General features: G+C 51.0%; 7 protein-coding genes across 7 annotated transcripts; 3 read left to right on the top strand and 4 right to left on the bottom strand.

Moving 5' to 3' along the window:
* Nucleotides 1–667: 667 nt before the first annotated feature.
* PFICI_08740 (uncharacterized protein) lies at nucleotides 668–5199 on the top strand (the record flags this gene model as incomplete). The annotated part of the gene is made up of 7 exons (XM_007837321.1): nucleotides 668–873; nucleotides 1685–2132; nucleotides 2213–2408; nucleotides 2533–3123; nucleotides 3181–3766; nucleotides 3820–4869; nucleotides 4926–5199. 7 exons carry the CDS (start codon nucleotides 668–670, stop codon nucleotides 5197–5199), a joined length of 3351 nt encoding a protein of 1116 aa, XP_007835512.1.
* A 1044-nt stretch (nucleotides 5200–6243) lies between these two features.
* PFICI_08739 (uncharacterized protein) lies at nucleotides 6244–7654 on the bottom strand (the record flags this gene model as incomplete). The annotated part of the gene is made up of 3 exons (XM_007837320.1): nucleotides 6244–7223; nucleotides 7292–7425; nucleotides 7494–7654. The coding sequence occupies 3 exons, from the start codon at nucleotides 7652–7654 to the stop codon at nucleotides 6244–6246; spliced, it is 1275 nt and encodes a 424-aa protein (XP_007835511.1).
* Nucleotides 7655–8354: 700 nt separating this feature from the next.
* On the top strand, nucleotides 8355–12476 carry PFICI_08738 (uncharacterized protein; the record flags this gene model as incomplete). Its single annotated transcript, XM_007837319.1, has 3 exons — nucleotides 8355–8795; nucleotides 8855–9926; nucleotides 10069–12476. 3 exons carry the CDS (start codon nucleotides 8355–8357, stop codon nucleotides 12474–12476), a joined length of 3921 nt encoding a protein of 1306 aa, XP_007835510.1.
* Nucleotides 12477–12647: 171 nt separating this feature from the next.
* PFICI_08737 (uncharacterized protein) lies at nucleotides 12648–13565 on the bottom strand (the record flags this gene model as incomplete). The annotated part of the gene is made up of 1 exon (XM_007837318.1): nucleotides 12648–13565. One exon carries the CDS (start codon nucleotides 13563–13565, stop codon nucleotides 12648–12650), a length of 918 nt encoding a protein of 305 aa, XP_007835509.1.
* A 586-nt stretch (nucleotides 13566–14151) lies between these two features.
* On the bottom strand, nucleotides 14152–16434 carry PFICI_08736 (uncharacterized protein; the record flags this gene model as incomplete). Its single annotated transcript, XM_007837317.1, has 1 exon — nucleotides 14152–16434. The coding sequence occupies one exon, from the start codon at nucleotides 16432–16434 to the stop codon at nucleotides 14152–14154; it is 2283 nt and encodes a 760-aa protein (XP_007835508.1).
* Nucleotides 16435–17385: 951 nt separating this feature from the next.
* PFICI_08735 (uncharacterized protein) lies at nucleotides 17386–18495 on the top strand (the record flags this gene model as incomplete). The annotated part of the gene is made up of 2 exons (XM_007837316.1): nucleotides 17386–17632; nucleotides 17726–18495. The coding sequence occupies 2 exons, from the start codon at nucleotides 17386–17388 to the stop codon at nucleotides 18493–18495; spliced, it is 1017 nt and encodes a 338-aa protein (XP_007835507.1).
* A 137-nt stretch (nucleotides 18496–18632) lies between these two features.
* On the bottom strand, nucleotides 18633–20645 carry PFICI_08734 (uncharacterized protein; the record flags this gene model as incomplete). Its single annotated transcript, XM_007837315.1, has 1 exon — nucleotides 18633–20645. The coding sequence occupies one exon, from the start codon at nucleotides 20643–20645 to the stop codon at nucleotides 18633–18635; it is 2013 nt and encodes a 670-aa protein (XP_007835506.1).
* Between the last annotated feature and the right edge of the window lie 949 nt (nucleotides 20646–21594).

Here is a 21594-nt window from a genome sequence, read left to right as displayed (position 1 = left end):
GGGAGTCTTTGGAGATACTCAATTTTTGCATTGACGGTACCAGAAGCCATGACTGAGACCTGCCGAGGGGCAAATGTAGAGATATTACAGGGCTTGACTGAAAGCCTTGTTCAGATGGGGCAGGATATTTTGGCTTATGCGACTACTATTGAACGAAATCCGTCCGTGATTCAAATTGGATACTTGCTAATCAACTCGAAGGACTCCTCCATGCTTCTATATTCTTGGAGTCAGGTGAACTAACGTTACATCAGAATCTAGGCAATATACCATATGACCAGGAGAATCCATAAGCGAATGGCCGGGAAAGGCATCTCCTCGCAAAGTGAGGCGATTTCGACCGCGCTACCAGGATTTCGCATTGCCGAGGATCAATCTACGGCGAAGCAGGCGGAGTTTCTCCTAGGGTGATATCGAGGCACATTATGTTGAGCATACCACAGCTCGTAGGTGTGTATCTTTGATCAGAGGTCGAGAGTCTCGTCTAGCAAAGCCTTACGCTCGGGGCGCAACCGAGCATAAATAGGGTCCTCGCAAGCCCTCTTTTCTTTTTACTGTCTTGTCTCCCCTCCATGAGGCTCGCACCCCATTCTCATTACTCTTCGCACCAAACTATTCAGGCTCGACTCTTCAAGACAAAAAAAAACCAAAGGAACAAGTCGCAAATATGACGCAACACAATGAGAATCGTGGCCCCATCCCTGAACAGCCAACAGACGCAAAGACGCCTGCCAAATTACCAGCCTGGGCGCAGCAGACACTTGTCGAAGAAACTCGCTCACAGCCGTGGAAGGAGCAAAACCAGGTGAAGGATGATGCGGACTTTGCTAATGGCGAAGACGTCATCCATGTCCCCGAAGAAGCTGTCAGAGTGTACTATGACCATGGCACTCTTGCCGCTTGAGTTGAATCGTAAGTTGTTGAGCTGACCTCGACGACTGGTGTTGATTGAATTACTGATGTTGTGTCGAGGCCTTGACCGCATAAGGCCAGTATAGGGGCAGCCTGGTTGCAGCTCAGGATCTGAATTATCATCATCAGTGCGGGGTAATGATACACGCTTGGTTGGGGGAGGGACGGAGCCTTACGATCTTATCCATCATGAGGCCGTTACTGGCCGAGGTGTGTTACATTTGCAATACCTGGATCAGGGTTTATTAGCTCGTTTCGCCGTATGGCTTTTGGCCTCTAGGATTGTGAAGGCTTGCATTTATTGTTCATATGGCCGCGTGTCATCGCTTGTGATTTGTTCGAGCCGTTGTACGTAGCTTTTCGCCCGGCATGAATGGTGAATATGCAGGTTTCCGGGTGTGCTGCGTGATATTTGCCACCGTCGAAAAATAACCAATTTTGCACTTTGATCCCAGTTTTTTTCTTTTTCTTTTTGCACTTTCATCCCCATAGGCCAGCTCGTTTTTGCACTTTCATTCCGGCAGTGGAGGCGGGGTATTATTCCTGAGTTATGTATGGACGAATAGATGCCGCCCCAATCGTTTGATGCCGTGGTAGCTCCCTGCTGATTGAGTGGGGTTGACAAGAGCGAGGTCAATTTCACAAAGCCTGAAGAGCATCGGAAGGAGAAAGAAATTTGTCTTTGTTTCTTTCATGAGAACAAGTAGTTTATCTTCTCGATGGGGATATGACCCCAAGTTGTGATGCCTTTAGGACTCTGCTGCTGTCTAAGACTGGGGCATCGAACATCGTCTGATCACGGTATCCCGTCAACCCATGAGCTAGGCATTCGGCCTAAGGGCAGTGACAATGCATCCTCCTCGGGGTCGCGCGATCTCAACGTCGATGAAGGCTCGGATTACCAGCATGATGCCTGGCGGCGAGTTCTCGATCAGAAGCGAGCAGAGCTCAAGCTGCGAGCCAAAGACCACAAGAAGCATGGCATTCTGCTTGGACTGGAAAATGGAAATGCCGACCAGGGCGGACAAGATCCAGTAACAGCTGAGAACTTTCTGCAGGTTCTTACGGCGAAGTACAACCAGCATGGTGTCGCAAAGAGAATGCGCCATGTACGGGACATGTTTGCCAGCGTGGAACCCTTCATTGCGGCCGTTACGACCTTGGCACAAACAGAAAGGTCAGCGGCATTGGTCTGGGGCAGTCTCTGTCTCATCTTCCAGGTTCGTGATTTCAAATAGCACCAAGACGAAACCAAAAAGGCGCGGGGAATAGAAACAAAGCTGATGAACTCTGATTACAGTCCGTACTCCGCTTTGCCAACTTTTGGGAAGAAATGAGACGAATGTTCCGCGAGCTTGCCGACGATTTACCCCGTATACATGAATATGCACAAATACTGCACACGCCTCGCCTGCATGACGCACTACGAGCCGTCTATGCAACATTTATAGATATATGCCTGATGACCGCAGATTGTCTCGAAGCTGATAAGTGCTGTGCGTTCCGTCCCGTCCCGTCTGCCGTGGCCCATTACTGCTATCAGATGCTTTTTCTGGGATAGGATGGCATAACACGAGTGTAACATTCCCCAACAGAAAAGGCTAATCAGTGACTTTTCAGATGCGTTAATGTTGATCGAGTGGTCATCCTTCAATTCAACGTTTACCCGCAAATGCGGTGAACTGCGGGGAATGACACAAGACTTCGATAAAGAAGTCAACTTGGCCAGGACCAAGGAGGAATCTGAGCATCATAAGGACATTATGAAAGCCCTCCAAAACGCTGGCTTGTCTGCCGGCAATCCCATCACAAACATCACCGTGCCACAAAACCCGAAGTTTACTGGAAGAGACGAAACCTTGGCACAGCTGCGGACGTGCCTCGAATCCAGATACGAACAACAAAACCAGGGGGCCCCGGACCAGGGTGAAGCAGACGAGGATCAAGAACCAGACTTGGTGAAGTCAACTCGATCATGTCTAATTCACGGTCTTGGTGGCCTGGGAAAAACGGAAACCGCACTGGAATATACGTACAGATTCCGGCGTGATTACTCGCACATATTCTGGCTTCCGTCTGAAAACCATGGTCTACTGCAGGAGGCATTCCAACGAGTCCTTGAAAAGCTGCCAATTTCTCAGAACAGACGGACGGGAAGCTTGCCGATGACGAAGAAAGTTGAGATGGTGAGAGAATGGTTACAGTCCACAGGTAAGACACGAACCCTCCCCCACAGTGTCTATCTGCCGCCAACTCCTAGAAATGCAGAATCAAAATGGCTTCTCATTTTCGACAATTGCGTGCAGGCTTCAACGCTGCAGGACTTTTGGCCAGCTGGAGGTCAGGGCGCCATCATTATCACATCACAAAATCCATTGGTTGGGCATATGACAAACAACAGCATTGCATTGACGCCCCTGCTCCCATCGCAGGGTAAGAAACTGATTCAGAGATATTTGGGTCGAGGTGATTCTGAGCAGAAAGATGCTGAGCAACTGTCTCGTTCTCTTGGCGGCCTACCCTTAGCTATTGTCCATTTCGTAGGTTACGTTGCCAGAACGCAATGCCCGATCCGAGACATCAACCGATCGCTTGATCAACGAATGCATTCCAGTCAAATTTGGAGGAATTCCAATGCGGGAATTTCTTCTGATACAAGATCATATCAGCTTACTCTCGACACGGTTTGGGATCTTGCCTTGCAAAGGCTGACACCTGACGCCCGGGAACTTCTGGATTTGCTCGCACTGCTTGACCCAGACCAGGTGCCTACAAGCTTGTTCCTGGGGGATTCCGGCGATGTTGCTACACTAGACGCAAGTGATACGAAATGGCAGCCTTGGTCAACAAATAGGTAGAGTCACCCTCCTTGCGGACGTATCTGTTCTATTAATGATAATTGATTAGGTTCAACAGTGCTGTCGAGTTGCTCTATGAACGTCACTTAGTTGAAAGATATGCACTAGCCGATGGCGATTTCCTGCGCACTCACAGAGCGCTACAGCGTTGCATTCTACATCGCCTTGACGACGATATTGACATGCGTGACAGACGGTTCTCACAAGTGACGAAAATTTTGCGCAATGCTGTACCTGTTTTCAACACGATAAAACGAAGCGATGAAACGCAATACTCGCAGTTCGCAGCTAGCCTACCCCAGGTCACAGCATTCCATGATATCTTCAAGCAATCGGAATCGCAGCCACAGGGCACATTTGAGCTTACTTCAATTTTCGTAGATATTGCCTACTACACGTTTGCACAGGAAAATCCTCATCTTGGAGAACCGTTCCTCTCCACGGGTGAAGCAATCTGCAGAGACTTAACGGAGAGTTCCCCGGAGAAGGCCCGAAGCATGCTTGCCGACATTCTATCCCAGAGTCACAACTACATCCTTGGATGGGGGCCCGAGGGTATGCAAACAGCAATCGACTTGTCATCTCAAGTTGTAGAGATTCGCAGGTGGGAGAAAGCCGCGGTCCCCAAGGAGGAGGATATGACTGAAACGCAGATTGTCAACTATGCGCGAGCAGTCACGGATCACGCCTGCTGTCTGTGTTGGGCAGATAGGATAGATGAGGCCGCGCCACTCTTTGCAGAGAGCATTGAGATATACACAAGGTTGAATAACATCATCCGCAAGGCACATGCCTCAACCTTTCGGCTGTATGTTTACAGTGCCAGGCACATGGTGACGGAAACTCGCGAGCTTGGGAGGTGGGCACTCGACCAGATCGTTGCACAAGCCGGGGACGAGAATCCCGTCACGACTCCCGCAAAGTTTCGCGTCGCCCAAGCGCTATACGTGATCGGAGATGTACGCCAGGCGCACGACCTTCATAAGGAAGCTTTTGAGAAACGCTCCAGCACACTCGGCGACGACCACCATACGACTCTAGCCAGTAGATACTGTCTTGGAGTGTGCCAACAGCAGTTGGGAATGCTAGAGGAAGCCGAGTAAGTAGAAATATGTTCATATTCCTTGTCTGCTCGCTGACACAGCTCGCCTCCAGGGAGAGCTTCAGAGATATCCTGACTAGAAGAGAGGCCGATCGGGACTGGCGGCAAGCGGATATTGGACGAGTTCAACTCCGACTTTCGACCATTCTGAAAACGCAGAATCGGACGGGTGAGGCAAAGAGATTGCAGCTGGATGCTGTACAGTCTCTTGGTCATACCAGTCAGGTGGGTGAGAAGACTGACGCAGTACTACTAAAAGAGCTTGATTACCTTGTAGCACTATCGCATGGGAGAACCACTGGTATTTGGAGCAATGGGAACTTTTGAATGGGGAAAAGAACATGTATGAATCGCGGTGATTGACATTACTTGAGCTTTATTGTACTTCAGGAGTAATGCGGGCTGTATAATTTATATTCTGCGTCTGATACAAATGTTATACACCCAGTATCAAAAGAAAATACACTCTTTTATGAATGCTCCAGTGATGCGATGCGTGAAATATGACCAAGGTTTAATAATGATCTGCCAAGAATCCTGCTGCCATAGCAGCGCACTGTCCTACCCGTCCATGGCCATATAGGTTCCGGCTCGTGATCATTTTCCAACAATTGTGAGCATGCGCTTTGCCATGGTCGTACAGAAAGAGTCCACGCCGTGAGACTCTCAATTGGTTGCAGCAATTACGGCCCCAAATCCGTCCTAACTGGGTACTATGCTGCTAGTAAGTGCTGTGCTACAAGGCATTAATAGCAACTCATGATACATGGCGCATTAACATAATCCACGGCCCCGATCTCAGCCGCTATTGAACCCTTGACTAGCTAGGTAGCTACTACTAACAACAGTCAATGTAGCGAGTGCAATGTAAGCATAGAGTACAAATCATTGAATATGGTACTTTGGACAATTGCCCGTTTTGGCTGACTGAGCTGACGGTACTGAGTTAGGGCGGGTTTGAGGGATTTGCGGTCTCGTACGAGGACGGTATCTAGATAGATAGATAGTATAGACTGGTTGGCTAGCCACCACAGCCACAGTGTGGCTGACATCTGCTAGCATCCGAACGCCGGAAGGCGTTATCTACAGGCTATCGTACGAAGGGAAGTATTCCCTTTCTACGGTATGTTGAATATAGATCTATTGACCGTTACCTGGTGTACAAAGTGAGATCCATCTGGATGGTGAAGCCATTCTACAGTTGAGCAATATTTCTATCTACATTAGGCATCAATTTGAACCCTCTTGGCGAGAGGTTCATTTTTTCATCGAGTGCTAAACCAGATTTGTGACTGGCTCTCCATCAACCCAGCCAAAAACATGGTTATTTGATATAGATTGCGCGAGTTGTACTATTTACTTTAACTGATATCAACGTCGGTCCTTGGCATGTGCTCGCACTGCTTGGTCCAGAACCTTGATAAACGTTTGGACATCCTCGAGGTTATTATAATGAACCAGGCTCACGCGAAGCACACCTCCATCGTCCAGTCCAAGAACGTCGTGCACAGGTCTGAGCGAATAAGCGCTCCCTGCCAAGATGCGGCATGGAGACGACTCGTGGACGGCCTTGGCAATCACCTTGGAGGACACTCCGTTGACGGTGAACGAAACAAGAGAAACTCGAAGATTTGGATCGGACGACTTTTCGCCGTACAGAGTGAACCATTCCGGGTGTGAGTTGAGATAGTCGAGAAGTGGCTGGACAATGACCACCTCGTGTGCAATGATGGCATCCCATCCGATGCGGCGAATGTACCGTACTATTTCAAGCACACCATCCTCATATTCGAAGCAGTTCGTGCCCAGGCGGACTTTGACATCAAGGGGTGTGGGATCGATGTGGTAATGATTCAGACTCGCCATGTGTCGTTGCTGGACGGAGCTGCGGGCGTACATCTGGGCAAAGTGCGGCCCGAACAACTTGTACCAGCTGAAGAAATAAAAGTCCACATCCATTGCCTTGACATCAATAGGCCGATGCGGAGCCCACGCCACCCCGTCGACCGAAATCATGGCGTTAGGAATCGTGTGAACCAGATCTGCGACGGCACGAACGTCGTGTATGGTACCGAATATGTTGGACACATGGCCACAAGCCACAAGCCTAGTCTTGGGGGTAAGCAGCGGTCTTAGAGTCTCAACACTGAGTTTGGCATTAGTATTGCCTTTCCCACCAGGTGGTGACCACCACTTGATTTCGATGCCCAAGGAGCGTGCGAGAGCCACCCATGATGTACAGCCGGCTTCATGGCACAAGGTTGAAACAATCATTTCCGAGTCCGAGTTTAGCAGCGGACGTAAGGAGTTGGTCACGTTGCGAATTAGACCACTGGTTGAGGGCCCAAAGGCTGCGCAGGGCTGTTAGAAAACAGATTTTGCATGAAATGCAATGTTATTGACAGCGGCTACAACATACCGATTTCGTCAGGCTCGGCATTCATGAATGCTGCAAGTTCCGCATACTTCAGCTTTCGTTCGTCGATTGTAAGCTGGCTGACTTGATCGCCGCCGATGAAGTCAAGTTGATAAGTTGACAGAGCGTTTGCAATGCTGATTGGATCATTAGCCCCGAACCTGGCTTCTAGGTGTCGACTAAATAGACTGAATAATATACTTACGCCTTCACAGCGCCGTCATATACCAAGCTTCCAGTGGCATTATTGAGGGGAATCCTCTCCCCACGCAACGCTGGAAAGTGTTGTCGAATTTTCTCGACATCGTAGGGCTTCGTCACGCCGTTCGTACTGCGAACATCGTGGTTGGGGACAGCGACTGTCATGATTGCAAAGGGCTGTTTGAAGGACACGAAAGAAAATAGTGGTTCATGTGCACTTGAAGACGTTCTTCCAGAGCTGCCTGCTAATTATATATGCGTATAAGCTACTGCAAGAACGCGAAGTGTAGACTAGTGGGGTGTACAGAATGGATCACCAATCTATAGCGCCAATGGAGAAGCTTTGGACGAGTTCCGCCCAAGCAGAAGCGAGAGCGGCTCGGGATGAAGCGACACCCGGCAAGCAATTGCGCATTGGCGCCCCGTGGTTCCAAAATTTCCGTATGGTGTAAGCTGACTTTCAGGAACGCGGGTTTCTAAGCTGACTTTGCGGGCCAGGGGTTTGAGCTGACTTTGCAGAAAAGAGTATAAGCCGATCTTGTCATTAGCGCCATCTTCTATACCATGAAGTTGCTCACTGTCCTCACACAAGCTGAGTGACCACCTTTTTGTTCTCATCCAGCAACAGTCAGGCACTGTCCTTGACTCATTCTCGGTGCAATGAAGAGCCGTGTAACGTGGGGTTTTGTTTACTCTGAGTGTCTACTGCACCTTTAAACGATCATTTGTAATCTTGGACACAGTTATTATTGTTGTCTGCCCACCTCAACTCGGACTGGTCCTTGCTTCATGTTCTGTTCATCGTAGGAAATAGTGACTCGATCACATTTTTTGTGTTGTTGTGGAGACATTATCGAAAACAATCATGTCGTCCTCGATTGCCATCCCGGCGCCCTCGCAGAGCACGCTAAATGTCTTTTGCTCAACCAACAAGGTTTCGCGGGTATCTGTGGCAAAGCTCGCGTTTGCGACTGCGCTCCATCAATACTTTGATCTCCATGAGTTCTCATGTGCCGAAGCTCTTCCAAAATACCACGATGACCGCGCACACGATCCAATAAGCGGGAGCCGACAGGTGCGATACGACTCAGAACTCGCTTCTACCACCTCTATTCGCACAGCTTTCGGCCTCGAAAAGGCAGACTTGTTGTCCGATGATAGCCTTGCTCCGCTCCTCGTCAATCATACAATCAGTACAACGAGGAACGGTGAACGAGTCACCAATAGTCCCACAGCAGGCCTGGTCTTTGCCAAAAAGGTTCCCGCTCTAACGGCGGCCTCACCTTCCAGCCATTCCACACAGCACGTAAGTGACTTTGAAATGTCAAGCTACTCTCACACGTTTCACTGATCAGGTCCTCATAGAACGTGTCGAGCCTTGTCGTATACTTTGACGAAGTGTCGCTGTCGGGACACATGCTTTACAACATGGAACAAGTCTCTGAATTTGTGGCCACCGGCTTTGTGGACGCCTTTTCTGCAGCTCTTCAATCCATCTCGTCAGTCCCCCTCGACACATTGATTGCAGACCTAGACATCTGCGGATCGCATAGTCGAACAATTATATCCAGCTGGAACCAGCATACCACAAGTGCTCCCAACAAACTGCTCCACGGTTTGGTAGGACGAGGTTTCCTCCACAAGCCCGATGCGATAGCGATCCTGTCCTGGGACGGTCAAATGTCATATTCGGAGCTAGACAAGCGCTCAACCAGCCTCGCAGCATATCTCATGGACACTTATGATGTGAAGCCGGGTAAGAAGGTGGCTTTATGCTTTGAAAAATGCACCTGGGCCGTCGTTTCCATGCTCGCGGTACTTAAAGCGGGAGCGGCATATTGCTGTCTCGACCCGAGCCATCCACGCGCCCGTCACGAGTCCATTATCCACATGCTCGACACACCCGTCGTCCTCACTTCTACGCTGCACGAAAGCCGCTTTGATGGACATCCCGTGTTGGTCCCGACAGTTGAGCTCGTCAGTCAAGAACGCCGCTATCAGCCAACGAATGTCCAGCCCAGCGATACATGCATCGTAGCCTTTACCTCTGGAAGTACCGGAATTCCTAAAGGTATCGTGCACACGCACAACTCTTTAGTCACGGGTATCCTATCCAACGCCACTCCGCAACGTATCGACCGGGAGGGTGTTTCAACCTTTCAGTGGTCAAACTTCACCTTTGACGTCAGCATGGTGGAAATTTATGCGCCACTGATCTTTGGTGGGCGCATCTGTATCCCCTCGGATGAAGAGCGAATCAACAACGTGGAGGAGACCATGAATAGAATGGCCGTCAATTGGGCCTATTTCACTCCCTCATTTGCGCGGTTGTTCGCGCAGTATAACATTCCCAGTCTGCAGACATTGCTCTTGGGTGGTGAGGTCGTCACCCCTGATGATATCAATACGTGGTATGATCGCGTCAAGGTCATTCATTGTAAGTTTAAGCAGCAGCAAATGTCCTACTTTTCCTGTTTCCTCGTTATTCTCGAGAGGACGACTTTTGTAATCTCAGAATCTCGGGAGAAATTCCGCCATTGTAGTAAAAGAGACCTGCTCTGCTAATCACTGGGACATAGCATACGGACCGGCCGAGTCAGCTACTTTCTTCCTGTACGAGTTCAATAGTCCCTGTTCCAAAACTGTACCTATCGGACCGGCCCCCAACACCTATTCCTGGATCGTGAACCCCAACAATCCCGAACTTCTGTCGCCTGTTGGAGCAATCGGGGAAATGCTTTATGAGAGCTCTGGACTCCTGAAAGAATACCTCGGGAATCCCAAGAAGACAAAGGAAGTCTTGATTGACGCGCCTTCGTGGAGGCAGAATCTTGATGCTCCTGCCCCGTCGTCCAAGCTATACAAGAGTGGTGATCTTGTACGCTATCTGCCTGATGGTACAATGATGTACATTGGACGGAAAGATACAATGGTGAAGGTGAGAGGGCAACGGCTCGAGGTAGAAGAAGTAGAGTCGGTCATGCGCAAGAGCCTCGGCGGATCGAGTCAAGTGGCCGTCGACTTGGTGGAACTACACGGTAGTGGACCTAGGCTGGTCGCGTTCCTGCAATGCTCAGAGGAGCCAGGGCTGAACGGAAATGTCAACGACGGGTGCTCTGGTACGCATCAGTCGAGCTCTGTACCGGGTAAAAAGATGGAACTGATTGCTCAACTTCGCTCTCGTCTCACTGACACCCTTCCTGGGTACATGGTTCCAAGAATATACCTACCTCTCGCCACCCTTCCGACAAATTCCAACGGAAAGCTCGACCGTGCAAAGCTCAAGGAATATGCTCGGACGCTTTCGAGAAGCGAGTTATTCAAGTACTCTGAGTCTGGTCCAAGCGAGGAAGTCCTGGCCGATATACCCCAGGATGATGCAGTTGCGCTCGAGGTCAGTGAGATAGTTGACAAGGTCCTGGGTAGGCCAGAGTCAAAGGGGGAGAATCCTCTCAAGGGAAAGAATGCCACCTTGGAAAATTTCGGCCTCGACTCGTTGAGCATTGTCTCACTTGTGAGGTCAGTCAATGACTTCTATGGCCTCAAAATCCCAGTCAAAACTTTTAGAAGGGCCAACCTGAACGTTCGGGACATTGCCGAGATTGTTCGCAGCCGCAACAAGGTCGCGCCGCAGTCTGACGAGCATACCAGATCAGCCAGTATCTTGCAAGACATTGAGGAGCTTGACAGGGAATTGGCAAGAGTACAATCTGACGAGCATGCATTGCGAAAGAAGAGGTTGCAGACAGATAGAGACGTGGTATTCTTGACAGGGGCGACGGGATTCCTTGGCACCCAGATCCTTCGACAGCTGTTGGAGCTTTCCAGCGTATCGAAAGTCATCGTTCTAGTTCGGGCGAGCGATGCAAGCGCAGGCCTCCAGCGCATCGTGGCCGCCGCTACCACCGCCAGATGGTGGTCGCCTCGGCTGGTGAGCCGCATCGAAGTCTGGCTAGGAGACCTTGCGCGGCCTCGGCTGGGTGTTTCCGTGGATCAGTGGGCACGCCTCGAAGGAACTTGTAACCAGGAATCAGAGGCAGTCACCGCAATCATCCACAACGGAGCCGTCGTGAACTGGTCCTCGAGCTATGAGCGACTACGTGCGACAAACGTCGTCAGTACAGTGCAAATCCTGCAACTTGCATTGGCGGGAACGGGATCGCTGCGGTACTTTACTTACGTCTCGGGTGGTGAGATGCACCTTTCAAGTGAAGCAGTAGCAAGCGACCCCTCGCGTCTCTCATCTGCAGACGGCTATTCGCAGTCCAAGTTTGCATCAGATGTACTGGTCCAGCGATGTGTGGCTCGCTCTCCCGCCGGCCAGCGAATCAACATGGTCAAGCCTGGCATCGTCATCGGTACGGCAGCGGAGGGTATCTCCAACACGGATGATTACATATGGCGTCTGGTCGCAGGAGTATGTGAAGCAGGGGCTTATGTTGATGGCGAGCACGATGCGGTGGTTTGCCTCGCGGGTGCTGATCATGTCGCACAACGCGTCATTGATGCGTGCCTCGGCAGCCCATGTGACGGCGATAGCGCACCCGGTGCTCTGAAGATGATGGAAGGCGTCTCCGTGCGCGACTTCTGGGGTGTAGTTTCAGAGCGCACTGGACTGGTGCTGCGTGCGATGGATTTTGATGACTGGCTGAAGGTGGTCAACTCAAACGTGTCCCTTAAAGGGCCATCACATCTCCTCTGGCCTGTCATGGAATGGGTGGAACAGCGCAAGGGCAGAATTGGCGACGCTCGTCTAGCAACGTGCAAAGCAAGCAGCTGTACTGGCCACTATCTCGATCCAGACCACGGGCAAGGCACAAAGGCAAAGCTTGTAGAATGTACGCAAGGCAAGGACACCAGAGAGAAGACTCTACAAGCTTTGCGGAAGAGTGTGGACTATCTTTCGAGTCTGCGCTTTTTGCAAGGTGAGACACTTTTAGAGAGTGCAAGGCAGGATGTGTTTCGCCGGTCTGGTATCAGTAGTTAGTTGGCCGGGCTGCAAATTCTTGTCTTTCTTTGGAGTTGTCATGTCTAGATGTCGTTGGTTAGCTAGTTCTAGTCACGTACCTTTCAGCTCGTATGTCGCTCCCAAGTAAATGTCTGCGCTGCATTATATAAACTCTATATTGGTACATGATAAGGGGGGGTATCGTAGCTATTAATTGCTCATACTCATTCTCGCATCTTCTAGTATCGTTACCAAGTTGCTCGTGCTTCCCACGAGATTCGCGTGCTCGGAGCCAGTAAAGTTCCCCAGGACATAAGCCGAAACAACATCCTTCTCCCGGGATCCCCCCGCGGGCCGACCAATCCCAATGCCGACTTTGATGAATTTCCCCCCGGCGCCAGGTTCCGTCAGCTTAGCCATGAGCCCGGCCGACTGCAAGCTCTGCTGCACCGACTTGATGCCATTGTGGCCCTTTGCGCTCAGGTTGCCATTCCGCGGCCTCAGCTGGCCGGGCGCCGTCTCCATCTCGTCGTGCAGCACCACGAGCCCGGGCAGACCAAAGTCTCCCCCAAAAGACCTCGACTCGGCGATGAACTGCTTGTACGCCTTGAGCAGATCCTTTCCCGACACGTTCATATAGCTGGGCGACTGCCATAGCGTGTACTCTGGCCGCCCAACGTCGGCGCCCATGGACACCAGGCCGTTGGCGTAGGGCTTTGACTTCTTGAGCGCGGGCAGCTGCAGGTGCGACTGCAATGCACGCAGGAGAACATGGCCTGCCGAGTGTCGGCTGGATTGGTACGGCGCCGGGTTGCCGAGCGAGGCTATGAAGAGACGCGTTGAGCTCATGGCTGCCCTGGCGTTCCGCTCGGGAGACAGCGGCGGGCTCAACGGAAGAAGAGAGGGAGGATCAGGATGGGCAGCAGCCGAGAGCGGCAAGTCTACCGGCGCTTTGGTCTCTAATGTGGTTCTCTTCGAAATTTGCGCAGATTCTGTAGTGGCCGACTCTGCTATCTGATTTTTTGAGTTGCCCAGTGTCGTGTTCTGGTGCGCGTCTGCTCCCTCCAAAATAGCGGGTTCCAGATTCAAATTCTGCTGCCCACCGACGCTGATATTTGCGTTAGCCATTTTTGCGCAATGAGGAAAATGCGATATTCTCTCTAGTACAAGCGATACCAGTAGGAGACAGGGTTGTAAAAGGTGAAATCAAACAACTTACGACAATTTATCTGCTCTTCGTCCAGGCTCGTTGGGTTCTTATTGAGCCTTCACAGCCTCCCTTTCATTGCCCCTCTGAGTCAACGGCGACGACAAAGCCCATAACAACTGAGAACTCTTTAGGTTTTGCGTGCAGATGAGATGCGCACTAATCCCTTTCTGATTTAGTCTGATCTTCGGCGAGCCTAAAATGGAAAATTGACGATTTCTTGGCGATATGGATGCGACCATATTTTAGAGTGCTGACATGAAATTGATGAAAGAAAACACACAATGAAGGGAAATGCTGGAAAGATTATCAAGATTCGTTTATAGGAGCTTAGGGTTGAATTGGTATGCGCCTCTTATAGGGCGTGAGTGGGTTAAACCACTGCTTTCGAACGGGTAGAAAAAATAAATATGACAGCGGCAGAACATATAAAGCGTTATACTTCTAGTGGACATTGAATAATCTACAATCATGGCTAGTGCCCACAGTAGAGTCATGCGTTTCTGCTTACCAAAGATCCAAAGTAAGCTGTTTGCCCTTGCATCTCGACACGCAAGTCATCAAAGATCTATTGGCTGCCTTCTCTTCATGAGTCAAGACCGTATCTCTGTGCTCTGGAACCCCATCTATTACGCTCACTTCACACGTCCCGCAGGTCCCCTTTGTGCAAGTCGACATGAGCGGTACCCCGTTTTCGTGGAGAACTTGCAGGATGCTCTGGTTCTCGGGTACCCGAAGAGTCCTATTGCTCCGAGCAAGTACTATGTCAAAGGGCTGGTTTGGTTTGTGCGACGATGCGAAATTGTTGCTGAACCTCTCCACATGGATCGCGCTGGAGGGGAGATGGTTGCTGAATAGTCGCTCCACCGCGACCATCAGTCTCTCGGGTCCACAGCAGTATACTAGGGAGCCGGTAAAGTCTCTGCCCGCAAAGAAATGCCCGAGATCACATGGGCCTTGGGTGCTTTTTACCCACACGCTCGCCCTGGGGTTTCTCGAAAGTTCATCCACGTAGGCCATGTTCTGTCGTTCGTTTCCAAGGTATAGGAGTTGGTATTCAGATTCTTGAGCTTCGACCTCCTCAATCATGGCACGAATAGGCGTGATACCGATGCCACCCGCGATGAAAATATACTTGTCAGATTTTCGGAGGGCGAAATGGTTCCTTGGCCCCCGAAGGTCAATTCGTTGGCCCTTTTGAAAGGTGCGATGGATGAATTCGGAACCGCCTTGGCCCTTGTGTTCCTTTAGCACCGCAATCCGCCATCTGGCCCGATCTCTTGGCCCGGAGCAAAGTGAGTATTGGCGAAACCCTTTCTCGCCAACGGGTACGTCAATATGAGCGCCTGGAGACCACGTTGGTAGTTTAGACTCAGGCAAAGGAGAAAAGGTGATCTGAATAACATTTTGAGCCACTTTTACGATATCTTCTACAGATGTCGAGATAACCTCATCTTTGAGTGTGTGGCTCGGCACGTAGGCGATCAAAGGCTCGGCCTTGTCGGGCTTGGAAACAGCCTGCGAATCCCAGCTAAGTAACAGACGGTCGATTCCGCGCCCTTCACTAACTGGGTGATAGATGCGGTCTTCATAAGGAGTCACCAATCGTAGTCCAGGTAGCCTTTTTGCAAGCGTTTGCATCTCTACTCGCAGAAGCAATCTTGCCAACGGAGCTCCGAGACAGGCATGTATACCACGTCCAAAGCCAAGATGCTGACTCTTGCCCTGTTGTCCTACAGAAACGCTGCTGGGGTGCGTGAATTGCGCAGGGTCTCGGCTTCCTGCGTTATAGGCCGCAAATAGAACATCTCCTGGTTGAAAACATATGTTGCCAATCTGGACGGGTCGAGTCACTAGCCGTTTCATGCCCGTTATCGCGGATTCGTAGCGCACAAGCTCCTCGATGGCTGCCTCTGTACTTTGATCATTCTCTGTTGCAATCGTCCAAAGATTATTGTGGAGAAGATGAGACAGCCCCATGGACAGCAGGTTTGTGGTAGTTTCGTGGCCGGCAAGAAGCAATCCTGGTATCATGGACAAGTGCTCAAAGTCGGTCATGGTGACATTTCCGCTATCTCTCTCGTTCCAGATATGACTGATGAGGTCGTCTCTTCGATCGCGCTTTCGCTGCTGAATAAGATCGGCGATATGCTCGTGGAGAGCAATGATGCCTTGGATCTTGTCCTCGAGTGTGCCCACATTCATGTCTGCGTGTCCTCCAAACAGTGCAAGGGACTGGCCGACCCATTGCCATCTCTCCGGATCTAGACCGGCAATGGCACTAATGATCTTCAAAGGCAATGGCAATGCGAATGAGGATTTGATCTCGACTTGGTCGTCTTCAATAAAATCGTCTATGAGCTGGTTGGCGAAACTTTCCATCAACGGTTGGAATCGCTTGAGCCGCCGAGGTACAAAGAAAGAAGCTACACTGCGTCGAAGGCGGTCGTGATCTGGGTTGTCGAGTCCAAGAAGCGTCCCCCGCAAGGGACACTTGCTTTGCAGCCGGCTAACCATAAAGTCTGGCGGGACAGGGACCGTTGGCTGGGATGAGAACGTCTCGGGATTGTCGAGAATTTGGACAATATCATTGTATCGAGTAACAACATAGGCTTTCAGATGCTCATTGAACTCAATGTTGTCGCTTTCCCGCAACACTTCCAGATCTCTGAATAAATTACTTGGGTCGTCAAATATCTCAGGTGCTTGTAGGGCATGAGAATCCTTTTGTTGTGGTATGCTGCCCGATTTCCCCAGGATCGAAGGTGACGGGATATTTGTGACCAGCATCTTCACGTGATTTGGTCCAAGAGAGCTACGACCGTATAATGTTGATCACAGTGGTCGGTCTATGGGCTGCCAAAGGACGGTGCCAACACATAAGGTAGTTTGCAATTGAAACATGTAGCGCTAAAAGGTGCGCATTCAAGTTACCGACCTGCATAGATGAGCACCACCTAAATGGTGATGTCTTCAATCCGGCGGGCCGCCAAAGAAGGATGCATCGAATACCCCATCCCCGAACCGAAGGCCAGATCTAGCTCTAGCGATGTACAGGAGTATACCAAACACTTTTTGTCGGCATGATTCCCACCAAAGTGGTAGGCAGACTCCGAACCGAGCCTAGCCGAACCCGGAGAGAACCCGGCTGTGTCACTAGCACGATTCCTCCCAATGCTTCGAGCTATGCATGATCATACATAAATCTTATATAGATCGTAGGTGTCCAAGCAGGGTCAGTTCGACCATTGCATTGATTGTGTTGAATAGAAACGCCGTCAATCACAAGTGCTTGTGATGATATGCACATCACCATATCGTCCGAGCATCTTGGTGCAGGGCTCACAACTCGCGCTTCGCAATAATTATTGACAGCCATGGGGATATGCTTATTCTACTGTGACTGGCCCGTCTCTGTATGATCGCATTGACAATACACAAAAGCCAGGTTCGACGAGAAGTAGGTTGTTGAGACTGCACAGTCAAGAGCTATGCATGTCATCCAACTTGTATAGTTGAAATCTATAACATGACGTAATACGTCGTGAGCAATTATATATAAGAGTTGTGGTTGCTGATGCGCAAGGGAGAAAGTGGACAAACTCAACCCGTAATAGTCGACTCAAGTCAGTGTGGCTTTGAAGGTCCCGCACCAAATGGTGTGGAGCTGTGCTATGCTCACTGCCGAGACTGACTTTGGCGGCAACTTTCCTCTCCACGACATGCGACGAATGAAACAATATGGCGGCGCCAATAGATGACGTGGCGAGCATCACGGATGTCGTTGCGGCCGTCAACGAAATCTCAAGGTTTTTGGCCCATGAGCAGATTCGCGACACGGCGGATCTCGACAAGTACCTCGCTGCTACCACGTCGGACTCGGGCGGCGCGGCCCCTGTGGTCGATGTCATTGTCTTTTGTGCCTCTGCGGTGCTATATACTGCCGACGGCGTATTTTCCGCCATCAACAAAGTAAAGGAAGCAAGGGGTACGTCAATGCCCTTGTAACTCTGAGCAGTGCTCCTTGCTGCATAATCACGCAAAGGAAAGTAAATGGGCTGATGAGGGTACGGGCGCACAGGGGCACAGAGGCAACAGAGCCCTGCCCCGTACGCGCACCGGCTTGTCCTAGTTCTGTGTGGCGGCATCGGACACTCTACGCATCATATGCACGAGGCAGTTGCACGTCATCCTCGCTATCATGTCCTTGCTGAGCAGGTGAGCGGGAAGCCAGAAGCCCGCGTGCTGCAGGCCATTGCCGAGAGGTTTTTCGGCCTGGTCGCGAATGACCCGCAAGCAGACGAGACCCGGGAACCTACCTCGGGACCAGGCGCCACGAAAGGAACCTTGACGGTTCTGGTTGAGGACCAGTCGACCAACTGCGGCGCCAATGCCGCCATGACCAAGAATCTGCTGGAGAGCCATGGCATTTTCAGACCTCGCAACATCATCGTCGCCCAGGACCCTACCATGTGCCGGCGCACAGCGGCTTCGTTCGAAAAGCTGTACGAAGCAGATCCGGCTAGCCGGCCCCGGGTCCTCTGCTGGCCTACCTTTGTTCCACGTGTGGCCGCAGTGAATGACAATGTTTCTTCCAGTCTCGAGAAAGGAACTCTTGCTCGATTGATATTTCAGGTAGATAGAGCGAAGGGGCCGAACCTTGACGACCTTTGGGACATGCCACGTTTCGCAGATTTGATCATGGGAGAGATACCGCGGCTGCGAGATTCCGTCGACGGCTATGGGCCAAAGGGCAAAGGCTTCATATCCCATGTGGATGTGCCGCAATCTGTCGAAACCGCATGGTGTCTACTCCAGTTGTATCTGGGCAATCTGGATCGAACGATATGATGGAGCAGCAAATGAGAATTGCCCGACTTTGTACCAATCATGTCATGCATTAACTCGTGTCTATCGTCTATGGTGATTTCCCATCCCTAATCTATCAAGCAAAGTCGCTTTAATCTATAACATAGCATGTATCCTCTCTAGTGATTGTCGCGCGGTACCGGGTATCTCTCTACAATGTTCTGGAACAATAAGGATCGCTTCATTACCATGCCCTCATTCAGCCCCGCCACCTCTCGGCGGTGAACGTCCTGCCAGTACGTCTGGCTTGCCGGAACATGATATCCGCCCTGAGAATTCAGCGCCTCCCTTCGAGCGCTCAATTCCTCGTCGGTAACGAGGAGGTCGACCCGGCGCTTGTTCAGATCCACGCGGACCATGTCGCCGTCTCGAACCAAAGCCAGATTGCCACCGGCCGCGGCCTCGGGACTGGCATTCAGAATCGATGGGGACCCAGATGTTCCCGACTGTCGTCCGTCTCCAATGCAGGGCAGCACCTTCACTCCTTGTTTCAGGAGACTGCCAGGGGGGTGCATATTGACGACCTCGGCAGCACCGGGGTAACCGAGCGGGCCGACGCCTCGCATGATCAGTATCGAGTGTTTGTCAATGTCCACCGTGTCAAGCCTAGCCTTGTAATCTTCAGGGCCGTCAAAGACAGCCACTCGACATTGGAAAGCATTGGGATCTCGTGGGTTCTGGAGGAACTCTTCGCGGAACTCCTGCTGAACCACCGACATCTTCATGATGGCCGAGTCAAACAAGTTGCCGCGCAGGTGAAGGAAGCCGGCATCTTGCCTGATGGGGCTTGACACTGTTGTGATTGTCTCGCGATCCCAAGTCGTCTTTCCGGCCGCATTCTGGCCAATGGTTTGGCCGCTGACAGTCATGCAATTTGGGTGTGGAAGCTTTCCTGCATCGATCAGTTCAGCAAGTATTGCAGGTAGTCCGCCAGCGTGGTAATAGTCCTCGCTGAGCTTTTCGCCTGCCGGCTGCATATTAAGGATCAGGGGAATGTGGTATCCGAGGGTGTCCCAGTCGTCCAAGTCGAGCTTAATCTCGAGATGCGCAGCGATAGCCTTCAAGTGGATGGGCGCATTTGTACTGCCTCCAATTGCACTGTTTACCACGATAGCATTCTCAAAGGCTTCGCGTGTCATAATGTCTCGGGGGCGCACATCTTGACGAACCATGTCCACAATTCGAACACCAGTCTCATAGGCGGCATGTGCACGCTGTCGGTAAGGAGCAGGAATGGCAGCGGAGCCAGAAAGAGCCATACCCAAAGCCTCGGCCAGAGTATTCATCGTGAGAGCTGTCCCCATCGTGTTACAGTGTCCTGCCGAAGGTGTGCCGTCAGCGACCATGTCCACAACCCTGTCATCGTCAATTTCTCCGGCAGCGTGCAGTTCCCGCGCTTTCCATAGCACACTGCCCGATCCAATTCGCGAGCCTTGCGACCAGCCATTCAGCATGGGTCCGACGTTGAGGCAGATTGCAGGAATGTTGACTTGGGCAGCCGCCATCAAGAATGCGGGAGTGGTCTTGTCACAACCCGTTAGGAGTACCACACCGTCGAGCGGGTAGCCCGCCAACACTTCAGCCAAGGCCATAGCTGCAAGATTTCTGTCGATTGCTGCAGTCGGACGCTTTCCAGTCTCTTGAATAGGGTGTGTCGGGAACTCGAAGGCGATGGCTCCAGCTGAGCGAATGCCCTCTCGCACTCTCTTTGCAAGCTCAATGTGATGGCGATTGCATGGCGCAAGATCCGAACCGGACTGAGCAATTCCAATGATGGGCCGGCCGGAGCACAGCTCCTCTCGGGTGTAGCCATAGTTGAGGTACCTCTCCACGTAGAGGGCAGTCATTCCAGGGTCATCTTTTCTTCCGAACCAGTTTGCCGATCGAAGTGGCTTCTCAGAGTGAATGGATTCGGAAGATCCGGAAAGCTTGTTCATTACTTTCTGTGCGTCCCCAAGCGCAATCTTGGTGCGTTTGAGTTCTCTCTCCTTGGATCGGAGCAAGTCGAGTAGTTGTACCTTGTCGAGATCCTCGATATCCTGGAGTGGACGGTCAGAGCAGTCCACACTACAGTTCCCACAGGCCGTTTTGGCGCAGTGAACTTGTGGTGAGTTGTGCTCGAGACTAGGCATGGCGAAGGTCTCCACCCAAGTAGTCTCTGTATGTGGTGCTGTTTGCATCTGCCTCTTGGTGCTTTGGTGGACTTATCAGCCTTGTATGATTCAAGATCGGCAAGAAATGTTTGGATTCATTTGTGAAGCTTCAGACAACTGAGCTTGGTTTAATTCCGAGCGCATGGCTTGACAGTTTGTTGTCTCGAGGTGAAAATTCTGCTAGGGAACCAGACTCATCCCTCTTTCCAAGGGCTTCGAGTTTGTGAAGCATCGTACCTGCCTCGGCGCAGAGCTGGACAGACAGTGTAATAATCAAGCTGATTACTCTATAGGAAATTCACTCATCCATTCCCCCATATTTCACCTATCTTGGTGGGGCTTTACAAGTGGACATCTTATCCACTCATTAGCTCTGTATTGGCTGCCGACTGACACGAGGATGGCTCCGGCGATTAGACCTAATGCCGTCATTGATAGACTATGTTTCGGTAGCCATCCTCTTTAAGGTTTGTCGGCGCTTATACAGCTCCGTCGGCGGCGGACATTTCTTCTCTTGTTTGCTCCCTTTAGCAATTTGTTCGTTGCTAAAAAACTATTCAATACCGGCAGTACCCATCGGTCTGCCATGCGTGGTTTGCTGGGCTATGATGAACTTGGCTGTGATGCCATTGCGTAAAGTATAACACTAAACAAAGTCTGATAAGCAGACCTCGATAGATTGTCCGACAGACTACCGCGATTGATAGTTGTTGCCCAAACGCATGTAAATTATCACATGTAGCCCCATAGTCTTTCGTGACTTTGACTGTACCTAAAGGAACAGTACTTGGTACAGACTTTCACTGGATACATGTGCTTACTTTAACAGAGTGGAACAATCTACAACCATATCATAATAATCATAGCAAATGTTCTCCGATCGGTGTATAAGATCCGAGCTCACCCTTTTGTGACACAATGCCATCGT

The sequence above is a fragment of the Pestalotiopsis fici genome (genome assembly GCF_000516985.1).
Source record: "Pestalotiopsis fici W106-1 unplaced genomic scaffold PFICI_Scf_6, whole genome shotgun sequence".
Taxonomy (NCBI): domain Eukaryota; kingdom Fungi; phylum Ascomycota; class Sordariomycetes; order Amphisphaeriales; family Sporocadaceae; genus Pestalotiopsis; species Pestalotiopsis fici.
The sequence above is the reverse complement of the archived record's forward strand: the minus strand, read 5'-3'. Positions and strand labels throughout refer to the sequence as shown.